General features: G+C 39.2%; 1 protein-coding gene across 3 annotated transcripts in view; it reads left to right on the top strand.

Moving 5' to 3' along the window:
- LOC105086955 (argonaute RISC component 4) overlaps positions 1–18,005 on the top strand; it is a 33,481-nt gene extending 15,476 nt beyond the window's left edge. For all 3 annotated transcript variants that reach the window (XM_031464724.2, XM_064493768.1, XM_064493767.1), the window contains 9 exons: positions 126–254; positions 500–633; positions 1,659–1,843; positions 2,880–3,039; positions 5,691–6,006; positions 6,157–6,291; positions 11,548–11,649; positions 11,910–12,109; positions 14,179–18,005. In XM_031464724.2, coding sequence (XP_031320584.1) covers positions 126–254; positions 500–633; positions 1,659–1,843; positions 2,880–3,039; positions 5,691–6,006; positions 6,157–6,291; positions 11,548–11,649; positions 11,910–12,109; positions 14,179–14,287 — 1,470 coding nt within the window. In that variant the 3' untranslated portion in view covers positions 14,288–18,005. The remainder of the gene's footprint in view (positions 1–125; positions 255–499; positions 634–1,658; positions 1,844–2,879; positions 3,040–5,690; positions 6,007–6,156; positions 6,292–11,547; positions 11,650–11,909; positions 12,110–14,178) is intronic.
- Positions 18,006–19,533: the final 1,528 nt, after the last annotated feature.

The following is a 19,533-nucleotide window of genomic DNA, read 5'->3' as shown; positions in this document are numbered from 1 at the left end:
GGTCCCTAAGATAAGCTAGCTTTCAGATGAAAAAAAAAAAAAAAAAAAAAAAAACAATAGAAAACTCCTGATGGGACACAGGTACTCTTTGGGTTTTTATATATGCAGGCTTTCCTGTTCTTTAGGTGAAGAGTAACAGCATGGTGGGTGGACCTGATCCATACCTTAAAGAATTTGGTATTGTTGTCCACAATGAAATGACAGAGCTCACAGGCAGGGTACTTCCAGCACCAATGCTGCAGTATGGAGGCCGGGTAAGCCTTTTATTTTATTCAGCAAGCTTCTTCCAACAACCAGTCAAAAAGAGATCAATCCAGGGTTTTTCCACAACACCACAGTGAATTTACCCATAGTTTTACTCATTATTGCTTTTTGTCTTTTGACTAATACCAAGTAGAGTTTTGTCTATCCCCTCATCAACTTTAAAATGGCCTTAGATTGTAATGTCTTTTCTCTTTTCTTTTGTTTCTTTTTTGTTTTTTGTTTTTTGTTTTTAAAGAATAAAACGGTAGCCACACCCAACCAGGGTGTCTGGGACATGCGAGGAAAGCAGTTTTATGCTGGCATTGAAATTAAAGTTTGGGCAGTTGCTTGTTTTGCGCCTCAGAAACAATGTAGGGAAGATTTACTAAAGTGAGTATCTTCATATTTTCAGCTTAGTAATATCCCTTCCAGATATGAAAATACCATCTTTATGTGAATGTGCTGTGTGCACTGGCACTGAATCCCTGACTCCTATAGTGACACCATCTGGCTGTAGGAAAAAGACCTTGTTCTTATAGTAAATTGCAAACGGGAATTACGTTAAGAATCTGACTCAGCTTCCTACATTTAGCGCAGAAATTTGTGACTAACAAGGCTGAAGCAGTGCCGGATGGCAAATCCTTGAGTTCTTAGTGAAGCTTTCTTTGGGATTAATTGTATCTTTTCAGCTAAGAGAAAAACTAGTTCATTTTTAATCATTATAATTTACTAGTGAGCTTGTTTTCCTGCAAGGTCACTGACTAAGATCATTGGTTCAAGTCTTACAGATGCAGTTATCTATATAAAGGAAGTTAATCAGAATGGTGGAAAAAATCAAGGCAGGAAAAGGGAACTGGGATGAAAGAAAGGAATCCTACAAAATATTGGCAAATGCACAAAAGAAATTATTCTGAAAGCTTTATACATAGATTGAAGTAACTTCTCAGATCCAAATTAGAACTTCACAATGAATTTTGCTTTTTCATAAAGTGGTGATTTCTTTTGACATTGTTATTGAATCACATCTTTTACAAGTTTGAATGTAATCCTAAATATGCTAATTTTGTGACCATGTGTTTCCATGTTCTCAGTTGAACACAAGCTTACCCAATTATTTTTGTACCAGACTTACCACAGTACACATTATCTGCAATTTTGACCTTGCTTTTTTTCAGTCCAGAATTACTGACTTGAATGTTTTTTTAAAAAATCTTTCTGCATTGTAATTGCAGTGATACAACTGCCAGTCTATTTTTGGCAACCAGTTAAAGATTTTTTTTTTTTGATTTGTTTATTTGTTTGTTTCTAATTTTGGCTAAGAATTTACAGAACTGAAAGAAGTATCTTAGGGGAAAATAAATGCTAAGAATATACCCTGAAATGAAAGCACTGTGCCACTGGTTCTATTTTAACAGGAGTTTCACTGACCAGCTCCGTAAAATTTCTAAGGATGCTGGAATGCCTATCCAGGGTCAGCCATGTTTTTGCAAGTACGCACAAGGTGCAGACAGCGTGGAGCCTATGTTTAAGCACCTGAAAATGACCTATGTGGGCCTACAACTAATAGTGGTTATCTTGCCTGGGAAAACACCAGTATATGGTATGGACCCCTTTAATGTTGAATGAGATATAGCAGTCAGGATACCTAACTAGGTTATGGTCCAGTCACAAATAATCCTGAACTCTCAGTGGCTCAAAGCAACGAAGTTTATCTTTTGCTCTTGCTGTGTGCCCATTGAGGGTAGACTGTGTCCTCTGCTCTGTATAATTTTCACTCTGAGACCCAGTTGCTACTTGGAATGTTGCTAGCCCCATGGCAGAGAGAAAAGAGAGCTCTGGAGGGTTCTTAACTTCTGCAGTTTTTGGCCGCGACTAGCTGAATGGCCCAACCAACCTATGTGGGGGAAGTGGGAGGGAGGGCAGGAAATGCAGTGGAAATGAGGGCCAGGGCATGCAGGGCAATTCTACCATCATCCCTAAAGCAGGGAGACTAGGACTGTCTTGTGGAAAGCACTTAGGCATATCAGCGTGGGGGAGGCTACCACGTCCAGAAAAGGAGCTGCTTGGTTTGTATCTCTTTCAAGAAGGATGATACAAAGTTCTTTCGGCTATCATCTAAGTAAAGGATTTGGAAACTACATAGACCAGCCATTTGAACTTTATAAAATGTATTCAACCCTCTCTATATTTGTTTCTTTTGTTGCCTTCTGTTTATCTTCAGTGTTTAGAGGGGGGAAAAAGGAAGAAAAAAACCCTTAAAATTCAAAGGGCTGGTGTATGTACTGAGATTGAGGAGCTGGGAAGATTGATTCCTTTGCTAAACGGGTCCTGTGGGAAGAGGAACCTCAAGGGACAGAGTGAGTGGTGGCAGGCAGTGGAAGAATAAAGGAAGTGGGCTGGCTTTCAAGGCATACAGGAGGGAAGAAAAGGAAATGGGGAGGACCTACCCAAACTCAAAAAAAAAAAAAAAATTGCCCTTAGGGTTTAGCAGATGAAAGGACCACAGATGAAAAGCCTCTAGCACAGTGTACAATATATAGTAGGCACTCTGTAAATGTTAATCTGTGGGAGGTTTCCCTCTACTTTAGGAGAATATATAAACATTTTAAAATTAATTAATAAACTTATTTTTGTAGCGGAGGTGAAACGTGTTGGAGATACTCTCCTGGGTATGGCTACACAGTGTGTCCAGGTAAAAAATGTAGTGAAGACCTCACCTCAAACCCTTTCCAACCTTTGCCTGAAGATAAATGCAAAGCTCGGAGGAATTAACAACGTGCTCGTACCTCATCAAAGGTAAGATCCTGAACTCTGTTTTTCCTTTTTTTCTTAAGATCTAACTTATGTAATTTACAATAAAGTGCACAAATCTCAAATATGCATCTTGATTACCTTTATATACTTATATACTCGTGTAACCACCTGCCAGGTTAAGATATAGAACACTTCCAGCACCTATTCAGGCTCTCTTGTGGCCCCTCCCAATAGATAACCCCCAAAGGTACCACTCTGACTTCTAGCTCCATAGATTAGTTTTGCCTGTTTTTGAACTTCATATAAATGGAACCACACAGTATGTACTATTTTGTGTCTGTCTTCTTTTGCTCAGTGTTATGTCTCTGAGATTCATTCACATTGCTGTTTTAAGTGGAAGTTTATTCTTCTTTGTTGGGTATTATTTCATTATATGCATATACGACAAATTCTTAGTTATTCCTGTACATTCATTAGACAAGTCGTCTACATTTTTGGTGGAATTAAGTACTCTTTCTCTTGTGTATTTATCTAAGAGTAGAATTGCTCAGTTATAGAAAATGTATGTATTTAGCTTTGATGGATACTATCAAATACAGTTGTCCACCTCCCCCCAATCCACAGTTTCACTTCCCACGGTTTCAGTTACCCGCAGTCAACCTCTGTTTGAAATGAAAAATTCCAGAAATGAACAGTTCATAAGTTTTAAATTGCATGCTGTTTTGAGTAGCATGATGAAATCTCGAACTGTCTCTCTCTGTCCAGCCGTGGATGTGAATCATCCCTTTGTCTGGCATATTCACACTGTATATGCTACCCATTAGTATAGGAGAAACTATGGTATATTTAGAGTTTGGCACTGTCTGCAGTTGCAGGCAGCCACCGGGAATCTTGGATCATATCCCCTGCAAATAAGAGGGCACTGTAGTATTCCAAAGTGGTCATACCAATTCACCACTTCCACTGAGAGTTCTAGTTACTCATGTTCTTGCCAACACTTGGTGATATCAGTCTTTTCAGTTTTAGCCATTTTGGTTAGGGTAAGAGTATTTCATTATGATTTTAATTTCCATTCCTCTGATAGTTAAAGCATATTGAGCACGTTTTCATATGCTTATTGGCTATGTGGGCATCCTCTTCTGTGATGGACATGTTCAGTCCTTTGCCCATTTCTTAGATTGGATTGCTCTGCATTAATTTGTAGTGTTGTTTATGTTTTGAAGTAGTATCTGACTTGTCAACCCTAAAATGTTTTTATGTGAAATCCTGTATGTGAAAGTGATTCAGAAAGTTAAATTTGGGCTGTGATCTTAGTCATTGCCATGCTTGAGAAGAAGGTGAACTTGATTACCTTAGTCTTGCACAGTCAGGTCACAGTTCTCATGTGTGTCCTTGAATGAACTTCTAGGTAAATAAATTCTTCCTGAAACATTGGTAGATGAGGTGTACAGGCCATAGGGGAAGTTAACCTAAAGCATGATTTAACTTTACCCCAAATACTGTAACATAGTGGCATAGAATGCATACGTTTTTGTTAGACTTCCTGGGTTTGGATTCCAGTTTTCTCATTTCCTAGCTGTATCATCTTGAGCAATTTCCTTATCCTCTTATATCTTATTTTTTTTAAATCTGGAAAATTAAGATGATAATTGTACCTCCTTCATAGAATTGTTGTAAGGACTAAATGAATCCATCCATGTAAAGAACCTAGCACAGTGGCTGGTACATAATATATGAAATATATGTTCTGTATATGTATGTTTTATATACATATTATTCATATATTATATATACACACACACTCTTATACCATTCTGTACCAAGCCCATGTTGTATGATGATATAGAGAAATACAATACAGTCTTTGTCCTCATAGAAGTTCATCTTTAGTACCTATTAAATGAGATTGTGAGATTTTGGGTGCCTCCTAGATTATACTTTAAAAATCAATACTTGCAGTCTCAAATCTTACCTTTAAGAATTCACCAAAGAAGCATGTATGATATTTTTCTCCTTGGTTCCCTCAATGGAGAAATCAGTGCCAAATAAATGAATTTGTTCTTTCAACAAATATTAGTTGAATGCCAGCTAGGAGCTAGGCAGTGTTCTAGGCATGAGGGATACATACAGCAGTAAACAAGACAAAGCAAAACAGAATTCCTGCCTTCATGGAGCTAATATTTATATGTGTGTGGGGGTGGGTTAATATAGTAAATAAATTACGTAAGTAAAATATGTGGTAAAAATGATAAACACTACAGAGAAAAATAAAATAGGGAAGGAAATAGACTTTATTATCTTCCTTAAGTCTCATATCTTGGGGATTTTTGTCCCAGTGCCATGTGCATCCTGCAATTCTGTATCCATTGTAGAAATCCTAGGATCCCAAGAGAGCCTCTTCTGGGAAGTTTTTTCCTTTACACACAGAGATTTTGTTAAATTTGGGTTAAGTCCTCTTCTTGATTCTTCCCTTCCTACTATTACAGAAGAACCATGTTGGCTTCTTCAGTCAATTCAGATTCATTGTACTGGGTGACACAGATACTCAATGGGCCTTAGAGTTCTCTCTCAAAGAGCACAAGTCTTCATTCTCTCTTGTAAGATTGTATCTCTGATTGTATCTGGTGAGCTTGTTAAACGAAAACACTTGCAACTGTATGCCTGAGTGGCAATGTCTCCTTAAATCTGAGCAGGCCCTCGGTGTTCCAGCAGCCTGTCATCTTCCTGGGAGCAGATGTCACGCATCCCCCAGCAGGGGATGGAAAGAAGCCTTCCATCGCAGCAGTGGTTGGCAGTATGGACGGCCATCCCAGCCGGTACTGTGCCACTGTTCGGGTGCAGACTTCCCGCCAGGAGATCTCTCAGGAGCTCCTCTATAGTCAGGAGGTAATCCAGGACCTCACTAACATGGTTCGAGAGCTGCTGATCCAATTCTACAAATCCACACGCTTCAAACCCACTCGGATCATCTATTACCGTGGAGGGGTATCCGAGGGACAGATGAAACAGGTATTCTCATTATCCTGCACTTGCCCCCTGGGGCTTCTAGGTGTCTGACGGAGCTTCCTTCCATCTGCCACTCTGGGTAAATCAGATCTGAGAGATATCTGAGAGATAAACAAGTTCTCAATTAAACATCATTCCATTTCTAACTCCTAGGTAGCTTGGCCAGAACTAATAGCAATTCGAAAGGCATGTATTAGCTTGGAAGAAGATTACCGGCCAGGAATAACCTATATTGTGGTGCAGAAAAGACATCACACACGACTCTTCTGTGCAGATAAAACAGAAAGGGTAAGAACACATAGGATAAGCTTTATCATCTGATGCAAGTGAGTGTGTTTTTGAGTAGGCATACATACAATTTTTTTCCTAAAAGCAGAAGTGCCTAATAATATTTTAATGAATATACTGACTCCAATTGAGCTTAGATGAGCAATTCTAAATGATACAGGTTTCAAGACTGAGTATTTCTCTTATGTGACATAAATACTTGTTTCTAGGGTTCTTAGGTGGCGGGGGGTAGGAGGGAGTTGGAGGTAAAAACATGCCAGGTACACTATGGTGATGCAGGCAGCCTCCAAAGGGAAGGTTTATCTATTTGGACTTTATTGCCATTTGCTTCTTTTTCCTACCAGTGCCTAAGGCATGGTTCTAGGATGTAAAGAAGAATTTCTCTTCCAAATGATTTTACATTGGTGCACGGGATTCTTAGGGTACACACTCCGAACACCTGTGATGTCACACTTATTAACCATGGGCGAGTTAACTTCTCTAAGCCATAATGTTCTCAACTGTAAAGTGTGATAAGACCAATCCCTATCTCACAGGGTTGTTATTAAGGATTAAATTAGTAAATGAATGTCAATTAGGGGTACAGTTTCCAGCATTTGATAAAAGGCATTTTGGATAACCTACTTATAATCTGATATTGTGTATAAACTAGGAAAATTTTAGGTACATAATGTTGGATGACTTTACTTCAATGATCTTTTCTATGACATCATCTTTTCCAGACCCTCCCTGATCCACCTCAAGAGAGACCAATTCTTTCTGTTACCTAATCTTGTGGGTCACTCCCACTATTTTCTAATACATTCTTAGTTTTTGTCTCTAATCCAAGGCTAAGCTGTTTCTTCTTGTTTTCAGAACCATTGGAGAACTAAGATTTTCTCCTTGGGCCCCAGTTCCACCAATCACCCAAACTCTGACTTGGTAATACTTCTTAGATTCTGCTAATACAAATTCTCTGAACTCCTGCCTGAGCTCTGAGCACAGAACATCCTGGCACCCCTCCTTAACTGGGTTGTCACTCTCCATCCCTCTGTCAGTTTGCTGTTAATGTAACTTTAGGACCTGGATTATCTTTCTGAAACCCCAAGCTATCTCATAGCTTTGTTCTTTACCGTCCAGTGTCATTCCTGACCTTTGAAGATTGACAGTCCCAGTCCTTGGTCTGCTTTGTACCCCTGACACTTACTAACGTCTTCAGTTCTCTAAACATGCCTCTTGCCAGTCTCCAGCTCTGACTTAGTACACTTGCCCTTTCCTTTGCTCCTACTCTTAGGCTGATAGAGGTTGCTGAGGAAGGAAATTCATTTATTTAACAATGAACCATATTACAAGTTTGTGATGGGAAATCATAGCCAGGCCTTTGATGCTGTAATTGTTTTCATTTATTATATTTCCCCATAGCATCTGTTCCAAACCTTTATCCTCTTCTCAAATCCCCAGCCTTATCCATAAGGGCTTCATTGCCAGCAATTTACATTGCCATCAATAGAACAATCTTCTGTTTCCTCCAGAAAACAAAATCTGGAAGACATGGATTTTTCTCAGCTTCTTCTCCTCTGCATTCAAATGTAGCTAAGTCTTGTGTTTTCTTATCTTCTTCCTTGAATCTCTGAGGCTAATCTCTCCACCTATGTGTTCTGCCCTCCCACCTATGCTTTTCTTAAACTTTCTGCCTTCTCTAGAGCCTCACTTCATTAATAACCCATTATTTTTCAAAATTTCAATTTTCCTCAATCTATTGCCTCCCTCTCCTCACTCTCTAAAGTTTCTCAGCCCTTCCACAGGCACCCCCAAAACTTCCCTTCACTCTGCTTCTCCTTCAGCCTACCTGTCATCTTTTCTTTCCTCCCTTTCATGACCAGACTTTTAGAAAAAAAAAAAAAAAAGACGATTTTTTTTTCTGTACTTCCTCACGTCATACTTCACTTCTCTGTAGCCTAACTTTGATTTCAGCGACTCCACTGAAGTTGTTCTCTCAATGACTTGCTCATTTTGAATCCAGCGATGTCTTGTCAAGTCTCCACACTGACTTCTTCGCATCACTTATGGACAGTTGCCTTCTTTGGCCTTAGCAGTGTGACTTTCCAGGTTCACTAGCCACCTCTGTAATTAGACTTTCTTTGACTCCTCTTCCTCCTCTGTCCATTAAACCTTGATGTTACCTGGCATTTCATATTTCTCTCTGACTTCTCAATTTTGAGTCTCTTTAGTATATGAGACTTATTTACTTATAGATTCCTAAATCTGTACTTCTAGCCCCAGATTTTCTATGCAGCTCCTGCTCTGCCCTTCTAATTGTCTACCCGTTTACTTAGATGCTCTGTAGGCATTGTATCAGTCAAGATAGGCCAGGCTGTGCTGTGGTAACAAAAGACTCCAAAGTCTTAGTGGCTTACAAAGATTTGTTTCTTGCTCATATTACACATTCATTGTGGCTGCAGCTGTGACTCCACTGTCTTCCCTTTGGAGCCTAGGCTGACAGAGGAGCATCTATCTGGAACATCGCCAGTCGTTGTAACAGAGGGGAGAAAAGATACATGACAAGCCACATGCTGGCTCTTAAAGCTTCTGCCCAGAAGTAACACATTTCAGGCTACATTTTATCAGCCAAAGGAAGTTTCATGGCCACTCCTGAGTTAATTGGGTGGGGATGTATAATCCTCCTCCAGGGAGGAGCAGCAGAATATTTGGCACCAGTGATACAATCCACCACAGACATTTCAAGCAAAACACGTCTAAACCTTCTCCTTATTGTTTTATCCTCATCTGAAACCTATTCCTCCCCCAGTTTTCCTCTTCATCTATTGCTTGGCATCACTGTATATTAGTCAGCCAAGCTAGAAACTTCAGAGTTGTCTTTAAATTCTTCTCCTCTATTCATGTCCCCCCTTTCCATGTTCAGTTGGTCAAATAGTCCTCTGTGTTCTACCCTGAAATCTCTTGTCTCAGTTGTTCCTCTTGTGTGTTCCATCTGCCCTAGGCAGAACTCTGCGGCTTTGCAGGCATTCGACACCCTCCACCAGCTGTCAGGGCTAGGTTTTTTAAATACAGGTTTTGTCCTGTCACTCCACTGTTCAGAAAATCTTCATATATCCCCCATTGCCTACCAAACGCTGTCTTATGGTGTTCCATGTTTTCCCAAGGTAGCCAAAATGTAGCATTTTAGTTTGATCTTTCATCATGTCCTCATTCACCTTCCATTAGCAATATGACTGTTTCCATTTCCTATATACATTGTGTATTTTTATCCCTGGAATGACCACATCCATCCTACCCTTTTTTCCCATTGTTTTTTATTAAGATATAGATAGAGTAAAGTTACTATTTTTACTGTACTGTTCTGTAAGTTTTGGCAAATTCATATAGCTGTGTGACCACCAGCTTAAAAAACATATAGAATGATTCCATCACACACAATAATTTTCTCATGCCCTTTGGTAGTCAACCTTTCCCCCCACCTACAGTCCTTGACAACCACTGATGTATATTCTGTCTCTGTAGTTTTGTTTTTCCCAGGATATCATATGAAAAGAAGTCATAGCCTTTGTCTGGCTTCTTTTACTTAGCATAATGTATTTGAGATTCATCTGAGTCATTGTGTGTATCAATAGCTTGTTCCTTTTTGTTGCTTTGTAGTATTTTATGATACAGATGAACCACAGTTTATCCATTCCTGACTTTAAGGGTTATTTGAAATGTTTCACATTTTTATTCCATCCCCACTTTCAACCCTACTTATCCTATAAGGCATGGCTCAACCATTCCCTCCTACCAACTTTTCCCAGTGCCTTCCATAAGGCCCTTATTACATTGCATTGCAGTTCATTGCATATGGTTTTCATGAAGGGCAGGAGGGCAAGTTCATTAGTTCTCTCTGTGCCTTTGTCTCTTATCCCCAACATTTGCTGCAGAGCCTCACACGTGGTGTTCAAGCGATAATGATTGAAATGAACATGCTGGACCACCCCCCACTTTTGCCCCAGGGCAGCCCCTCTTTAGGCTCTCATCTGTAGATTCTAGAAGATTTTTAAAAAAGGGATTCTACAATCAAATAAGTATGGGAAATGCTTTATACTCTGTCTCCCTATTAAAGATTATACATTACTAGATAAAGGTTCTAAGAAGTCATATAATAGAAAAGCCTTTTAACTTTGGTTTAGCCCAGTATTGCTCAATTTTATTTGACTGTAAAAGACCTAAACACATCCTGCAGAACTAATATTCCTAAGTCACACACTTTGGGAAACAATGCTAGAACAATTGTAACTGACTTACATTTCCCCTTGTCCAGCTGGGTACCCAAGATCACATATGGAATTTGATGGAATGAGACTTCTCTATACTCATGTATATTATTATATGCATTGAGGTATGATCTTCAGCTGACAATAGTTAGAATGGAGCCAAATAAATTCCCATCAAATTTGTGCCAGTATGCTAAGTGAACTTCCTCATATAGAGCCCTGCCGTGCATCAGATGTGGATGCAAACTCACCAAATAAAATAGCAAGATTTAATTCCTTTCCTTGCAAATATGTTTCTGAAATTCCCCTCTCTGCTTTTCCAGTTTGATTTTAGAGTTTGACCGTAGAAGAACTTTAGAATTTTAAAAGTATAAGAGATAATCACCTAATTTTACAGATGATCAGATTGAGGCCCAAAGATACCATGCTTTGTTCAAGGCATGTAGTTGCAAGGCTGGGCTCAGAACTGAAACTCTGGTTTTCCTAATTCTCATTTCAATACACTCTTCCTGATAATGCATGTGTCAGTGAGTTCTTTTATTGATCCTATGAAAGTACTAGTTTTATGGAACTTGGTGAATCAGTTCAAAGATTCCTTCATCTTAACTTTTACTGAAAAAAATTTTTTCTTACTCCAAGTAAGGAATAAAACCAATTTTTTTTTCCTCAGAAAGCTTATCCATCTTAAATATCTCCCCTCTCCTCCACCAAGAACATAGCAATGTGTCGTTGGTAAAATAGATAGCAATAATGCAACCCAAAGCCATAGGTAAAATAATTCTTTGTCTGGATTCCCCTAGAGTATATTTGTTTGGGAAAATATTTAAGGATGAAATAGTAGGTCTAAGGGAAAGTTACAGAAATTTCAACATCTTGAATTAAACTAGTTTTCAAGAGTTCACTTAAGAAGAGTTTACTAACTCATTACTAATGAACACATAAAAGAAAAAAATGGTGTGAGCTCAGTTTAGCAGTTTGATGACTAATTATACTTTTTTTTTTTTTTTGGTAGGTGGGGAAAAGTGGCAATGTACCAGCAGGCACTACCGTGGATAGCACCATCACACATCCATCTGAGTTTGACTTTTACCTCTGTAGTCATGCAGGAATTCAGGTAATTTGGAAGCTGGTCCAGATCTGTGACTTGATAGGGAAGTGTTTGCAGATTCAGCAACCAGCTTGAGTAGACTTGTTATTAAACACCGTATGTAACTTTGTTAATGCTTGCATCTTACAACTGTTATCTTTTGGCCTAGGTATCTGCTTATAGGTGTACTAGACGGGAATACTTATGAATTTAAGAAGTGTGTTCCAATTCTTCTCTCAAGTAGTCAACCCATGTTGGAAACATTAATCATAAAACTCTTTCTCCAGGGAACCAGCCGTCCTTCACATTACCAGGTCTTGTGGGATGACAATTGCTTCACTGCAGATGAGCTCCAGCTACTAACTTACCAGCTGTGTCACACCTATGTGCGGTGCACGCGCTCAGTCTCTATTCCAGCCCCTGCCTATTATGCCCGGCTTGTAGCATTCAGGGCAAGGTATCATCTGGTGGATAAAGATCATGACAGGCAAGTTTCTCAGGCAAATAAAATCTTTCTATCTATGTTAGCAGCATGCTAAAAAAAAATATTAACTACTACAGAAAGCTTTTTGGAAGAGTTAAACTTCCTTTTAGAGTTTAAAGTTCAAGGAACAAATAAAATTGCATGTGCCTTTGAGAGCTGATAATGGAGCTTTTGGTCCAAGAAAGGCCCAGGCTTGTTTGTACTTGTGTGGTGTGTCTAAAGTCTTCCCCCCAAAAAGGAGTCTAGTTTAGAACTGTCTGTGGTTTTCCCATAGAGCCAAATGCATTTCTGTTCTGCTTGGGTTGTAAGCAGCCTCAAAACATGTCCAGCTCAGTGTCCTGGCTCGAGTCAGAGCAGTCGTAGGCCTGTGGATTCCACTTCATGCAAGGCCTGACTAGTTCACTTTGCTTTCAGTACCATCTGGGAGAAAGCACCAGAGGGAACCTGAATGTGTGTTGGGGAAAGATGGGGTGCTAGACCATTCTTATCCCCAAATAAGGATCTCAAGAGAATCAGACGTTTTGACCTGTTACTGAGCTACTATTAAATAACTAAACAAGTTCTCTGCGTTAATTTTTTTCTTCTCCCAAATGACCATCTGCGAAGTGTAGCAGTTTCTGGGCTCTTCCCCAAGTATGAATTCAGCTGCTAAATAGTAGACATTCCACTGCAAGTCTATTTCTGTAAGGGTTGAAAATACGCTATTATGGAAAATGCCCAGCTGTGGCTTTGTACCTTCCACTCTGCAATATACAAATTCATTCAACACATTTATTAGGTATTGACTATGTTGCCCAGCACTGTGCTAGGTACTGAAAACACTACATTGAGGAAGACATGTTTCTTGGGATTTTATATTTCAGTATGGGAGACAATACAGGCAAACGTAGAACTGACAGTTAGCCCAAAGCAGTATAGATGAAAGTGCAATTGAACGTCAGAGGAAAGTCTGTTAGAGGAGGTTTCATAGCTGGATGGGTAGGATTTGGCTCTCCAAAAATAGAAAAGGATTTTCGAAGCAGAGGGAGTAATGGACACAAAGAAGAAAAGTGACATGTTTGGACAATAGCAAGTTTTTCTTGGCTGGAACATTTGAAAGGGGAAGAGCAGGCACGAAGCTGGAAAAGTACATTAGAGCAAGACTGTCTTTGTTAAAAATAAAAGGCTATTCCTGGGATTAAAAAAAAATTATTCAATAGTTAAGTGGGTGTGAGTGGCAGAGAAGAGGATGAAGTAAAAGATGACTAAGACTTTGAGCCTAGATGATAAGGGTAATAATAATTTAAGTAGAGAAATCAGAAGAGGGATGGTGATTCCCCATTTACTGAGCCCCTTTGGATCCCATGGTGCCCTGAAGAGGTATGTCCAGAAGTTGTTATTGTCATTCTAAAAGATCATAGTTCAGAAGAGTTGCTGCTTGTCCAAGGTTGTATGGCTAGTGAGGGGAATACAAGAAAGTCTCGTGGCAGAGTAACATTTGCTGAGTATCTACTATGTTCTAGCACTGTGCTAAACACATTCATTCATTCATTCATTCAACAAATGGTTATTGAGGCAACGCTGTGTGCAAGGCACTAGAGATTCAATGGTAAGATAAACAAAGTTGCTGTTTTCTTGGCGATCACATCCTAGTGGGCAAATAAATAATTATCCAAATAATTATCTTTCAAATGAAAGAAAAGTACAGGATTCTATGAGTGTATATTCTAGGTGGCTCTAATCTGAACTTTGGAGTCAGGAAAGATTTCTTTGGGGGAAATGATATTTGACTGAAGCCTAGAGGACAAGTAGGCATTAGCCAGATATAACAGGCAGTGAAAGTCCTTATGTAGGCACTGTTAAAGATTTGGGTCATTGCAGACATTATTCTATTTAAGTATTGCAACAGCCTATTAAATAAGTTATATTGTATTTTTCAACTGAGTGAACTGATGTTTAGAGAGATGTTACAAGTTATTTAAGGAGCCACAAGCTGAGCCTCATCTTGAATCCAGGACTATGCATGCTATTTGAAACATGTGCAGTTTGAAGTGGTCTTTTGTGATACATGGTTTTTTGCTTTCTTTTTGCAGTGCGGAAGGCAGTCACGTGTCAGGACAGAGCAATGGCCGAGATCCTCAGGCCTTGGCTAAAGCTGTGCAGATCCACCATGATACCCAGCACACAATGTATTTTGCCTGAGAGTCTCAGAAAAAAAACTCAACCAATTTGACACCCCATGCAGCCTCAAAATGTTTCAAATGCCTACTGCCTCTAGAGAGCCAAGTTGACTTCAGATGGTCTTCTACCAGCAACTCGAAATAGTTGCACTGAATCTATACTTTGCAGCGCTGTCTGATGCATCAACAAAATTGAGCCATTTTTTTTAAAGTAATAGGTACTCATAGATTGTCTTTTCTGATGCACTGGACTGAATTTTTACCTCATCATGCAAAGGCTGATCAGCCTGAACTTTCTAAAGGACTTTACAAGAAAGGTTTCTATGGAATATTTTGCTAGCTGTGGTGTTCACCGCATCCCTCTAGTCTTACAAGAGAAGGTTATTTCTTTTTTTCTGTATTCATTGAGTGGGGTGTGTGCATAAATGGGAGAGAAAAACCAAACAATCTACTTCAGTTCAGTGTAACTATTTAATTGTGTGGGTCCATAGAGTTTTTAATGGAGATTTCTGACTTTGCCACTGTAAATGCCTTTAACGAGCATTAATTTTTGAAAGTTTTACAGAGTTTTATTAGTTTTACTACTTTATCTTTTTATCTCTACAGACTTGTGTTGGTGCAAGTACAGGCTGCCAGGCAATTGCACTAAATTTGGCTGCAGATTCAGACAGGCAGTTATCTTATTTGGTTGACTTTTGTGAATGTGTAACACAAACCGATGTAATGCATGTCACGGTGACAGATAACACTGCCATGGTAAAAGTACTCATGTTTCCCCCACTTTGAAAAAAAATTAGCTTTTAGTGTTTTTCAAAGTTTTCAAAAGTGCCCATTTTATGCTGCTGTGTGGTTTGTTAGAGCTAAATGATTTTTAAACTTTTCTCATAGGAAGTTAACTTTGGCAATAAACATTTTTTAAGGTCCCTCCTCTTCCTCCCCCTGACAATGTAGTTTTTTAGATGAGATTTCGGTATGATTTTTATCAGCTATTTCTTATAGATCATAATCTGGCAATTTCTGAAACCGATCAGAAAAGACATATATTTCCTTCTTTTTAAAGAATTATTTTTATCTGTTTTATAGTCACAATTGGTGTCCTGTCACTTCGTTTTAAAATAAGCTAGAACCAGGATGCTTCCTTATTGGATAGGCTTTTGTCAATCCTCAAGGTACATTGAGTGATGCTGCAACTTGCAAAAGATCTACCAGCATTTAAAACCTTTTTCCCTGGGAATCAAGGTTACTCACACAACTACTTGCAGTGCAAATTTTCTGTTTCTCTTTCAACCTGAAATATATTTGGTGGAATTTCCTTCCTTTTATTAAACAAAAACTGCATAGAAAAGGTTGATTTTTCTTAATAGATTCTGGATTCAGTTCACAGGGAGACGGGATTCCTTTCTTGTCCAAACAAAAAGAGTTGATGTAAAGCAAGCATCAGTTAAAATGTAGGGGTAATGTATTTTGTATTTAGTGTAGATAACACTTTGTGAATGGACAACAGTTACATAGAGTCTTGATAGTTCCAGCCAGTATTTCCCAGCCCAAATTTTAGTGACTTGTAATTCTTTGTCCTGGAACATCAGGAGTGAAAGCTGGAGAGGAGGATAAAAGGCCCAGAGCCACTCCATATGACTGAGGAAGGTGCTGGGGGAAGAGATAGATGCTACACGGTAAAACGATTTTGCCACCTCTGTCTGGAAACTGCTGGTGGGGAAAACACTGGATCTAACGGTGAAGGATGTTTGCTTGAACTCATTAGCTGGTCCAAATCTCTTAAACTAGCCTTCTCAAAATCCCAGCAATATAAAGCACTGTTCCTCTTCAGTCTTTTAAACACGCTTGTAAATACATTAAAGTTTACATTTCTATGTGCTGTTGATCAGCGGCTCCACCAGTGTTTGCTGAGACTGGTCTCTGAGAGTTTTATAATGTATATCAAGTCCTAAAGCTCATTAAGATAGGAGTGCAGACGTCCTTGTTCTCTGCATAGAGTGGGATGAAAGCAAGCACTGTAACTGAGGCACAGCATAGGCAGGAGTGCAGAAGATGGCAGATGTTAATTTCTTAAGATTTTCCTTTTTTGCAAATACCTCACTTGGATACTACAAATCAGGACATGTTGGTGAGGGGCTGGCTGCTGCTTTTTATTCACACTTGTTCAGGGAGAGCACAGAAAATACCCTTCAGCTTGGCCACCGTGGACCCAAGAGGAGGAAGAACAGAAGCTTTTTTAGAAGAACTTGCTGGAGTCCAGGATGTGAGGAACTCTTGGTGGCTGGCTGGCTGGCCAGCGGGCACCACACCTGCACTTGTGTGCCTCGGACTTGCTTGATAATAATGCACAGAAGAAGCATCACTTCTCACCATCTCCTGGCATGTATTGGAGCAGGGAGCGAGGCAGAGTGCCACGAAGCCCTGACTTGCTTGCCTGCAATTGGGCTATACGCTCGACCTTGAACTATAGTTTATATGAAACTCAGTCAGTCCTAGTACACTGTGGGCAAATCAGTGTGGCAGAGGAGGAAAAGCCGGGAGGCCTATTTTTATAGGAAAACAGTACCTTTAAGAGTGCAATGCTGTCGTTTGGACAAAAGGAAAGAAATATGGAAGAACTAGAGTTGTTGGGAAAAACTTGCTGAGGGGTGAATCTTTAAGAGGGAATCACTGCAGAAACAGAGTTGCAGCAATACTATTGCAAGCAAGTCTGAATGCATGGTTTTAATTCAGCTTGACAATTTGAATACTTTAACCTCTTGGGACTGACAGAATCATTATGCATGTGTCAATCAATGGGAGGTGTGCATTCTCTAGAAGTAGGTTTAGGCTGTTTGTTTTTTTTAAAATGCAGCCTGTTTAGGCACTGTCATGTGGTATGAAAGATTTAAATGTAGCAATGCTAAAGAGTAACAATTTGGGGCTAAGGGGCAGGGGACATTAAAAGAGTGGTGAAGATCCAAATGTTGAATCAGTTATGTTTTGTTGTTGTTGTTAGCTGTAAAATGAACTAGCTGGCCTAACACAACCAGCAGTCTGGGCAGGCAGAACATAATCATTCTTACTGTAAATTCTATTTGCTGCTTCCAAAGGTGATGATTTACAAGCAGACACATTCTATATGGTCTGTATTTTAGGATCTGGTGCCCAGCCTATATCAGAGCTTACCTACCTGGCTCAGCTACCTACTCTTCCTGTGGGAAAAGGTAATGCACTGTTTAACAAGGCTCACCCTCTCCGCTCTGCCCTAGCTACCCTTTGTGGATGTGCTGTAAGATTTTCTTGCTCAATAGCAAGGCAGTAGCTCTGCTTTCATTTTAAGAAAGTGGAGGCTGAGGGCATTGTATCAATACTGCTTCAACTCCAAGGATTTTTCCTTGTAAAGTTAAAGGGAAGATCTTGTTATTGATTAACCATTTTCTTATCCCTTGCTATTGACATAGTCATTCTCTTTCTATGTCTAGTGGCTGAAAAATGTTTGCATTTGTTCATCTGACTGATGGTGTCATTTTTGTTTCTATATTGTTAGGTCTGTAATGTTTTAATATGTATTTTATTAAATTTGGACTGGATGTCTCTAGCAATACGAGGTACTTTCTAAACTATTGAGGGATGGGTGGTATCCCCATGTTGAGGTAAGATGATGGTTGTTTCAATTTTGCAATTTTTTTTTTTGGCCTGCAGGGATATTTTGTGTTCATGTGTCCAAAAAAGAATAAATTGGCATTCTTGTGCCAAACGTTGTTCTTCTTGTCAATTTTCTAATAAATATGGAGTATACTGTAATAGCAGCACACATGGTTGCTTTTTAAAAACAATTCCCTCAATTTAAGAAACCTGAGAAAAAAGAACAATGGGAAAACTGTGTTTTTAAATCCTAGGGCTCCCTATTTTTAGAAATTGTTATTTGGAAATTTTAGAAGAGCGTCTCACAATATTTCACGTGTAAGAATTTACAAACTTCATCAGGGTTCTGGGTACAGCTCTTAATGGGATGATTTCAGTAATGTTTTGAGAAAAATCTGCAGTCTTCAGAGGGCAGTATGGCCACATACTTTGTAAGACTACTTCTCTAGAGGAAGAGCTGCTCAAATTCACCTGTCTTGGGGCGATCCAATCTCATGTCTTTAAATTCTTACCAGCAAAGCTTTTTTTGTTAAGTCATGGCAAAGGTAATGAAGAAATTTATACAATATAGCCCTTATCCTTAGGAAATTTATAGTTTACCAGAGAAGCAAGTCTTAACATACAACCAACTTTACGCAGGTAATTGTTTTTTCCATCACTACAATATCTCCTTCTCCATATTTGTCTGTTATCAAACATTTATCATGAACCCAATATATCCCTAGCTCTGCCTAGGTGCTGGGAACACAGAAGAGTAAAAACTTAGTTCTTTAAAGGATTCATTCTAATATGGCATAAGGTGTGAAGGAGGAGGCAGAAAGATTAACATTATCTGAGCACCTAGTATATGCCAGTCACTTTATATTGACATCTTTAATCCCAGCAACAGTCCTTTGAGGTTGATAGTTGTATCCCTGTTTTAAAGATAAGGAGTCAAAGCTAGAATTTGAATCCACGCCTATCTAACTTCATTATATCTGCTACTGAGCATGAAATTATAGGAATTTAAAAGGGGAACAACAACTCTTATCATGGGGACTCAGAAAAGACTTTACAGGGTCATGAAATTTGGAATAGATTATGAAGCATGAGTCAAACTTTGCCAAGTGGACAAGGAGGGAACAAGGGGATTCTAGACGCACTGTTTGTTCCCTTACAATAGATTATAGCAGCTATAATTTCCATCTACCCAAATGCTTTCCCTTATTACTTCTTTGGGCGATAGAATCCTTCTTTCTTATGGGAACCCCATTATTTTGTGTATTTCAAATGAGTCCAAATGGCCTTCCTCCCACTTCATCCCCCACTATTTGTATCATGTGAATGTCCATCCTTGAACCAGTCACTGAAGGATGTGTTACACCATCCATAACGGCTCATGTGCCCACTCCTGTGTCGGGGGCATGGCCAGCAAGTAAAGAAGTCGCAGACTGATCAGCACCATTATAAGACATGGGCCTCTTCTGTCTCTTTTCTCCATCTCTTGGCTCTGATTTCCTCTGTGTTGACTTTATTCTCCAGAAGCTATTGACAAATCTATAAGAAGAAGAGAGACAAAATTAGATGGGGAAACTAGCAACTATATTACAAACTGAGTGGAGAAAAAAAAGAAATTATTTAGTTTAACAAACATTTCTGGAGCTC

This window comes from Camelus dromedarius, chromosome 14, assembly GCF_036321535.1.
Source record: "Camelus dromedarius isolate mCamDro1 chromosome 14, mCamDro1.pat, whole genome shotgun sequence".
Classification (NCBI taxonomy): Eukaryota; Metazoa; Chordata; class Mammalia; order Artiodactyla; family Camelidae; genus Camelus; species Camelus dromedarius.
This window is presented reverse-complemented; position numbering and strand designations above follow the sequence as displayed.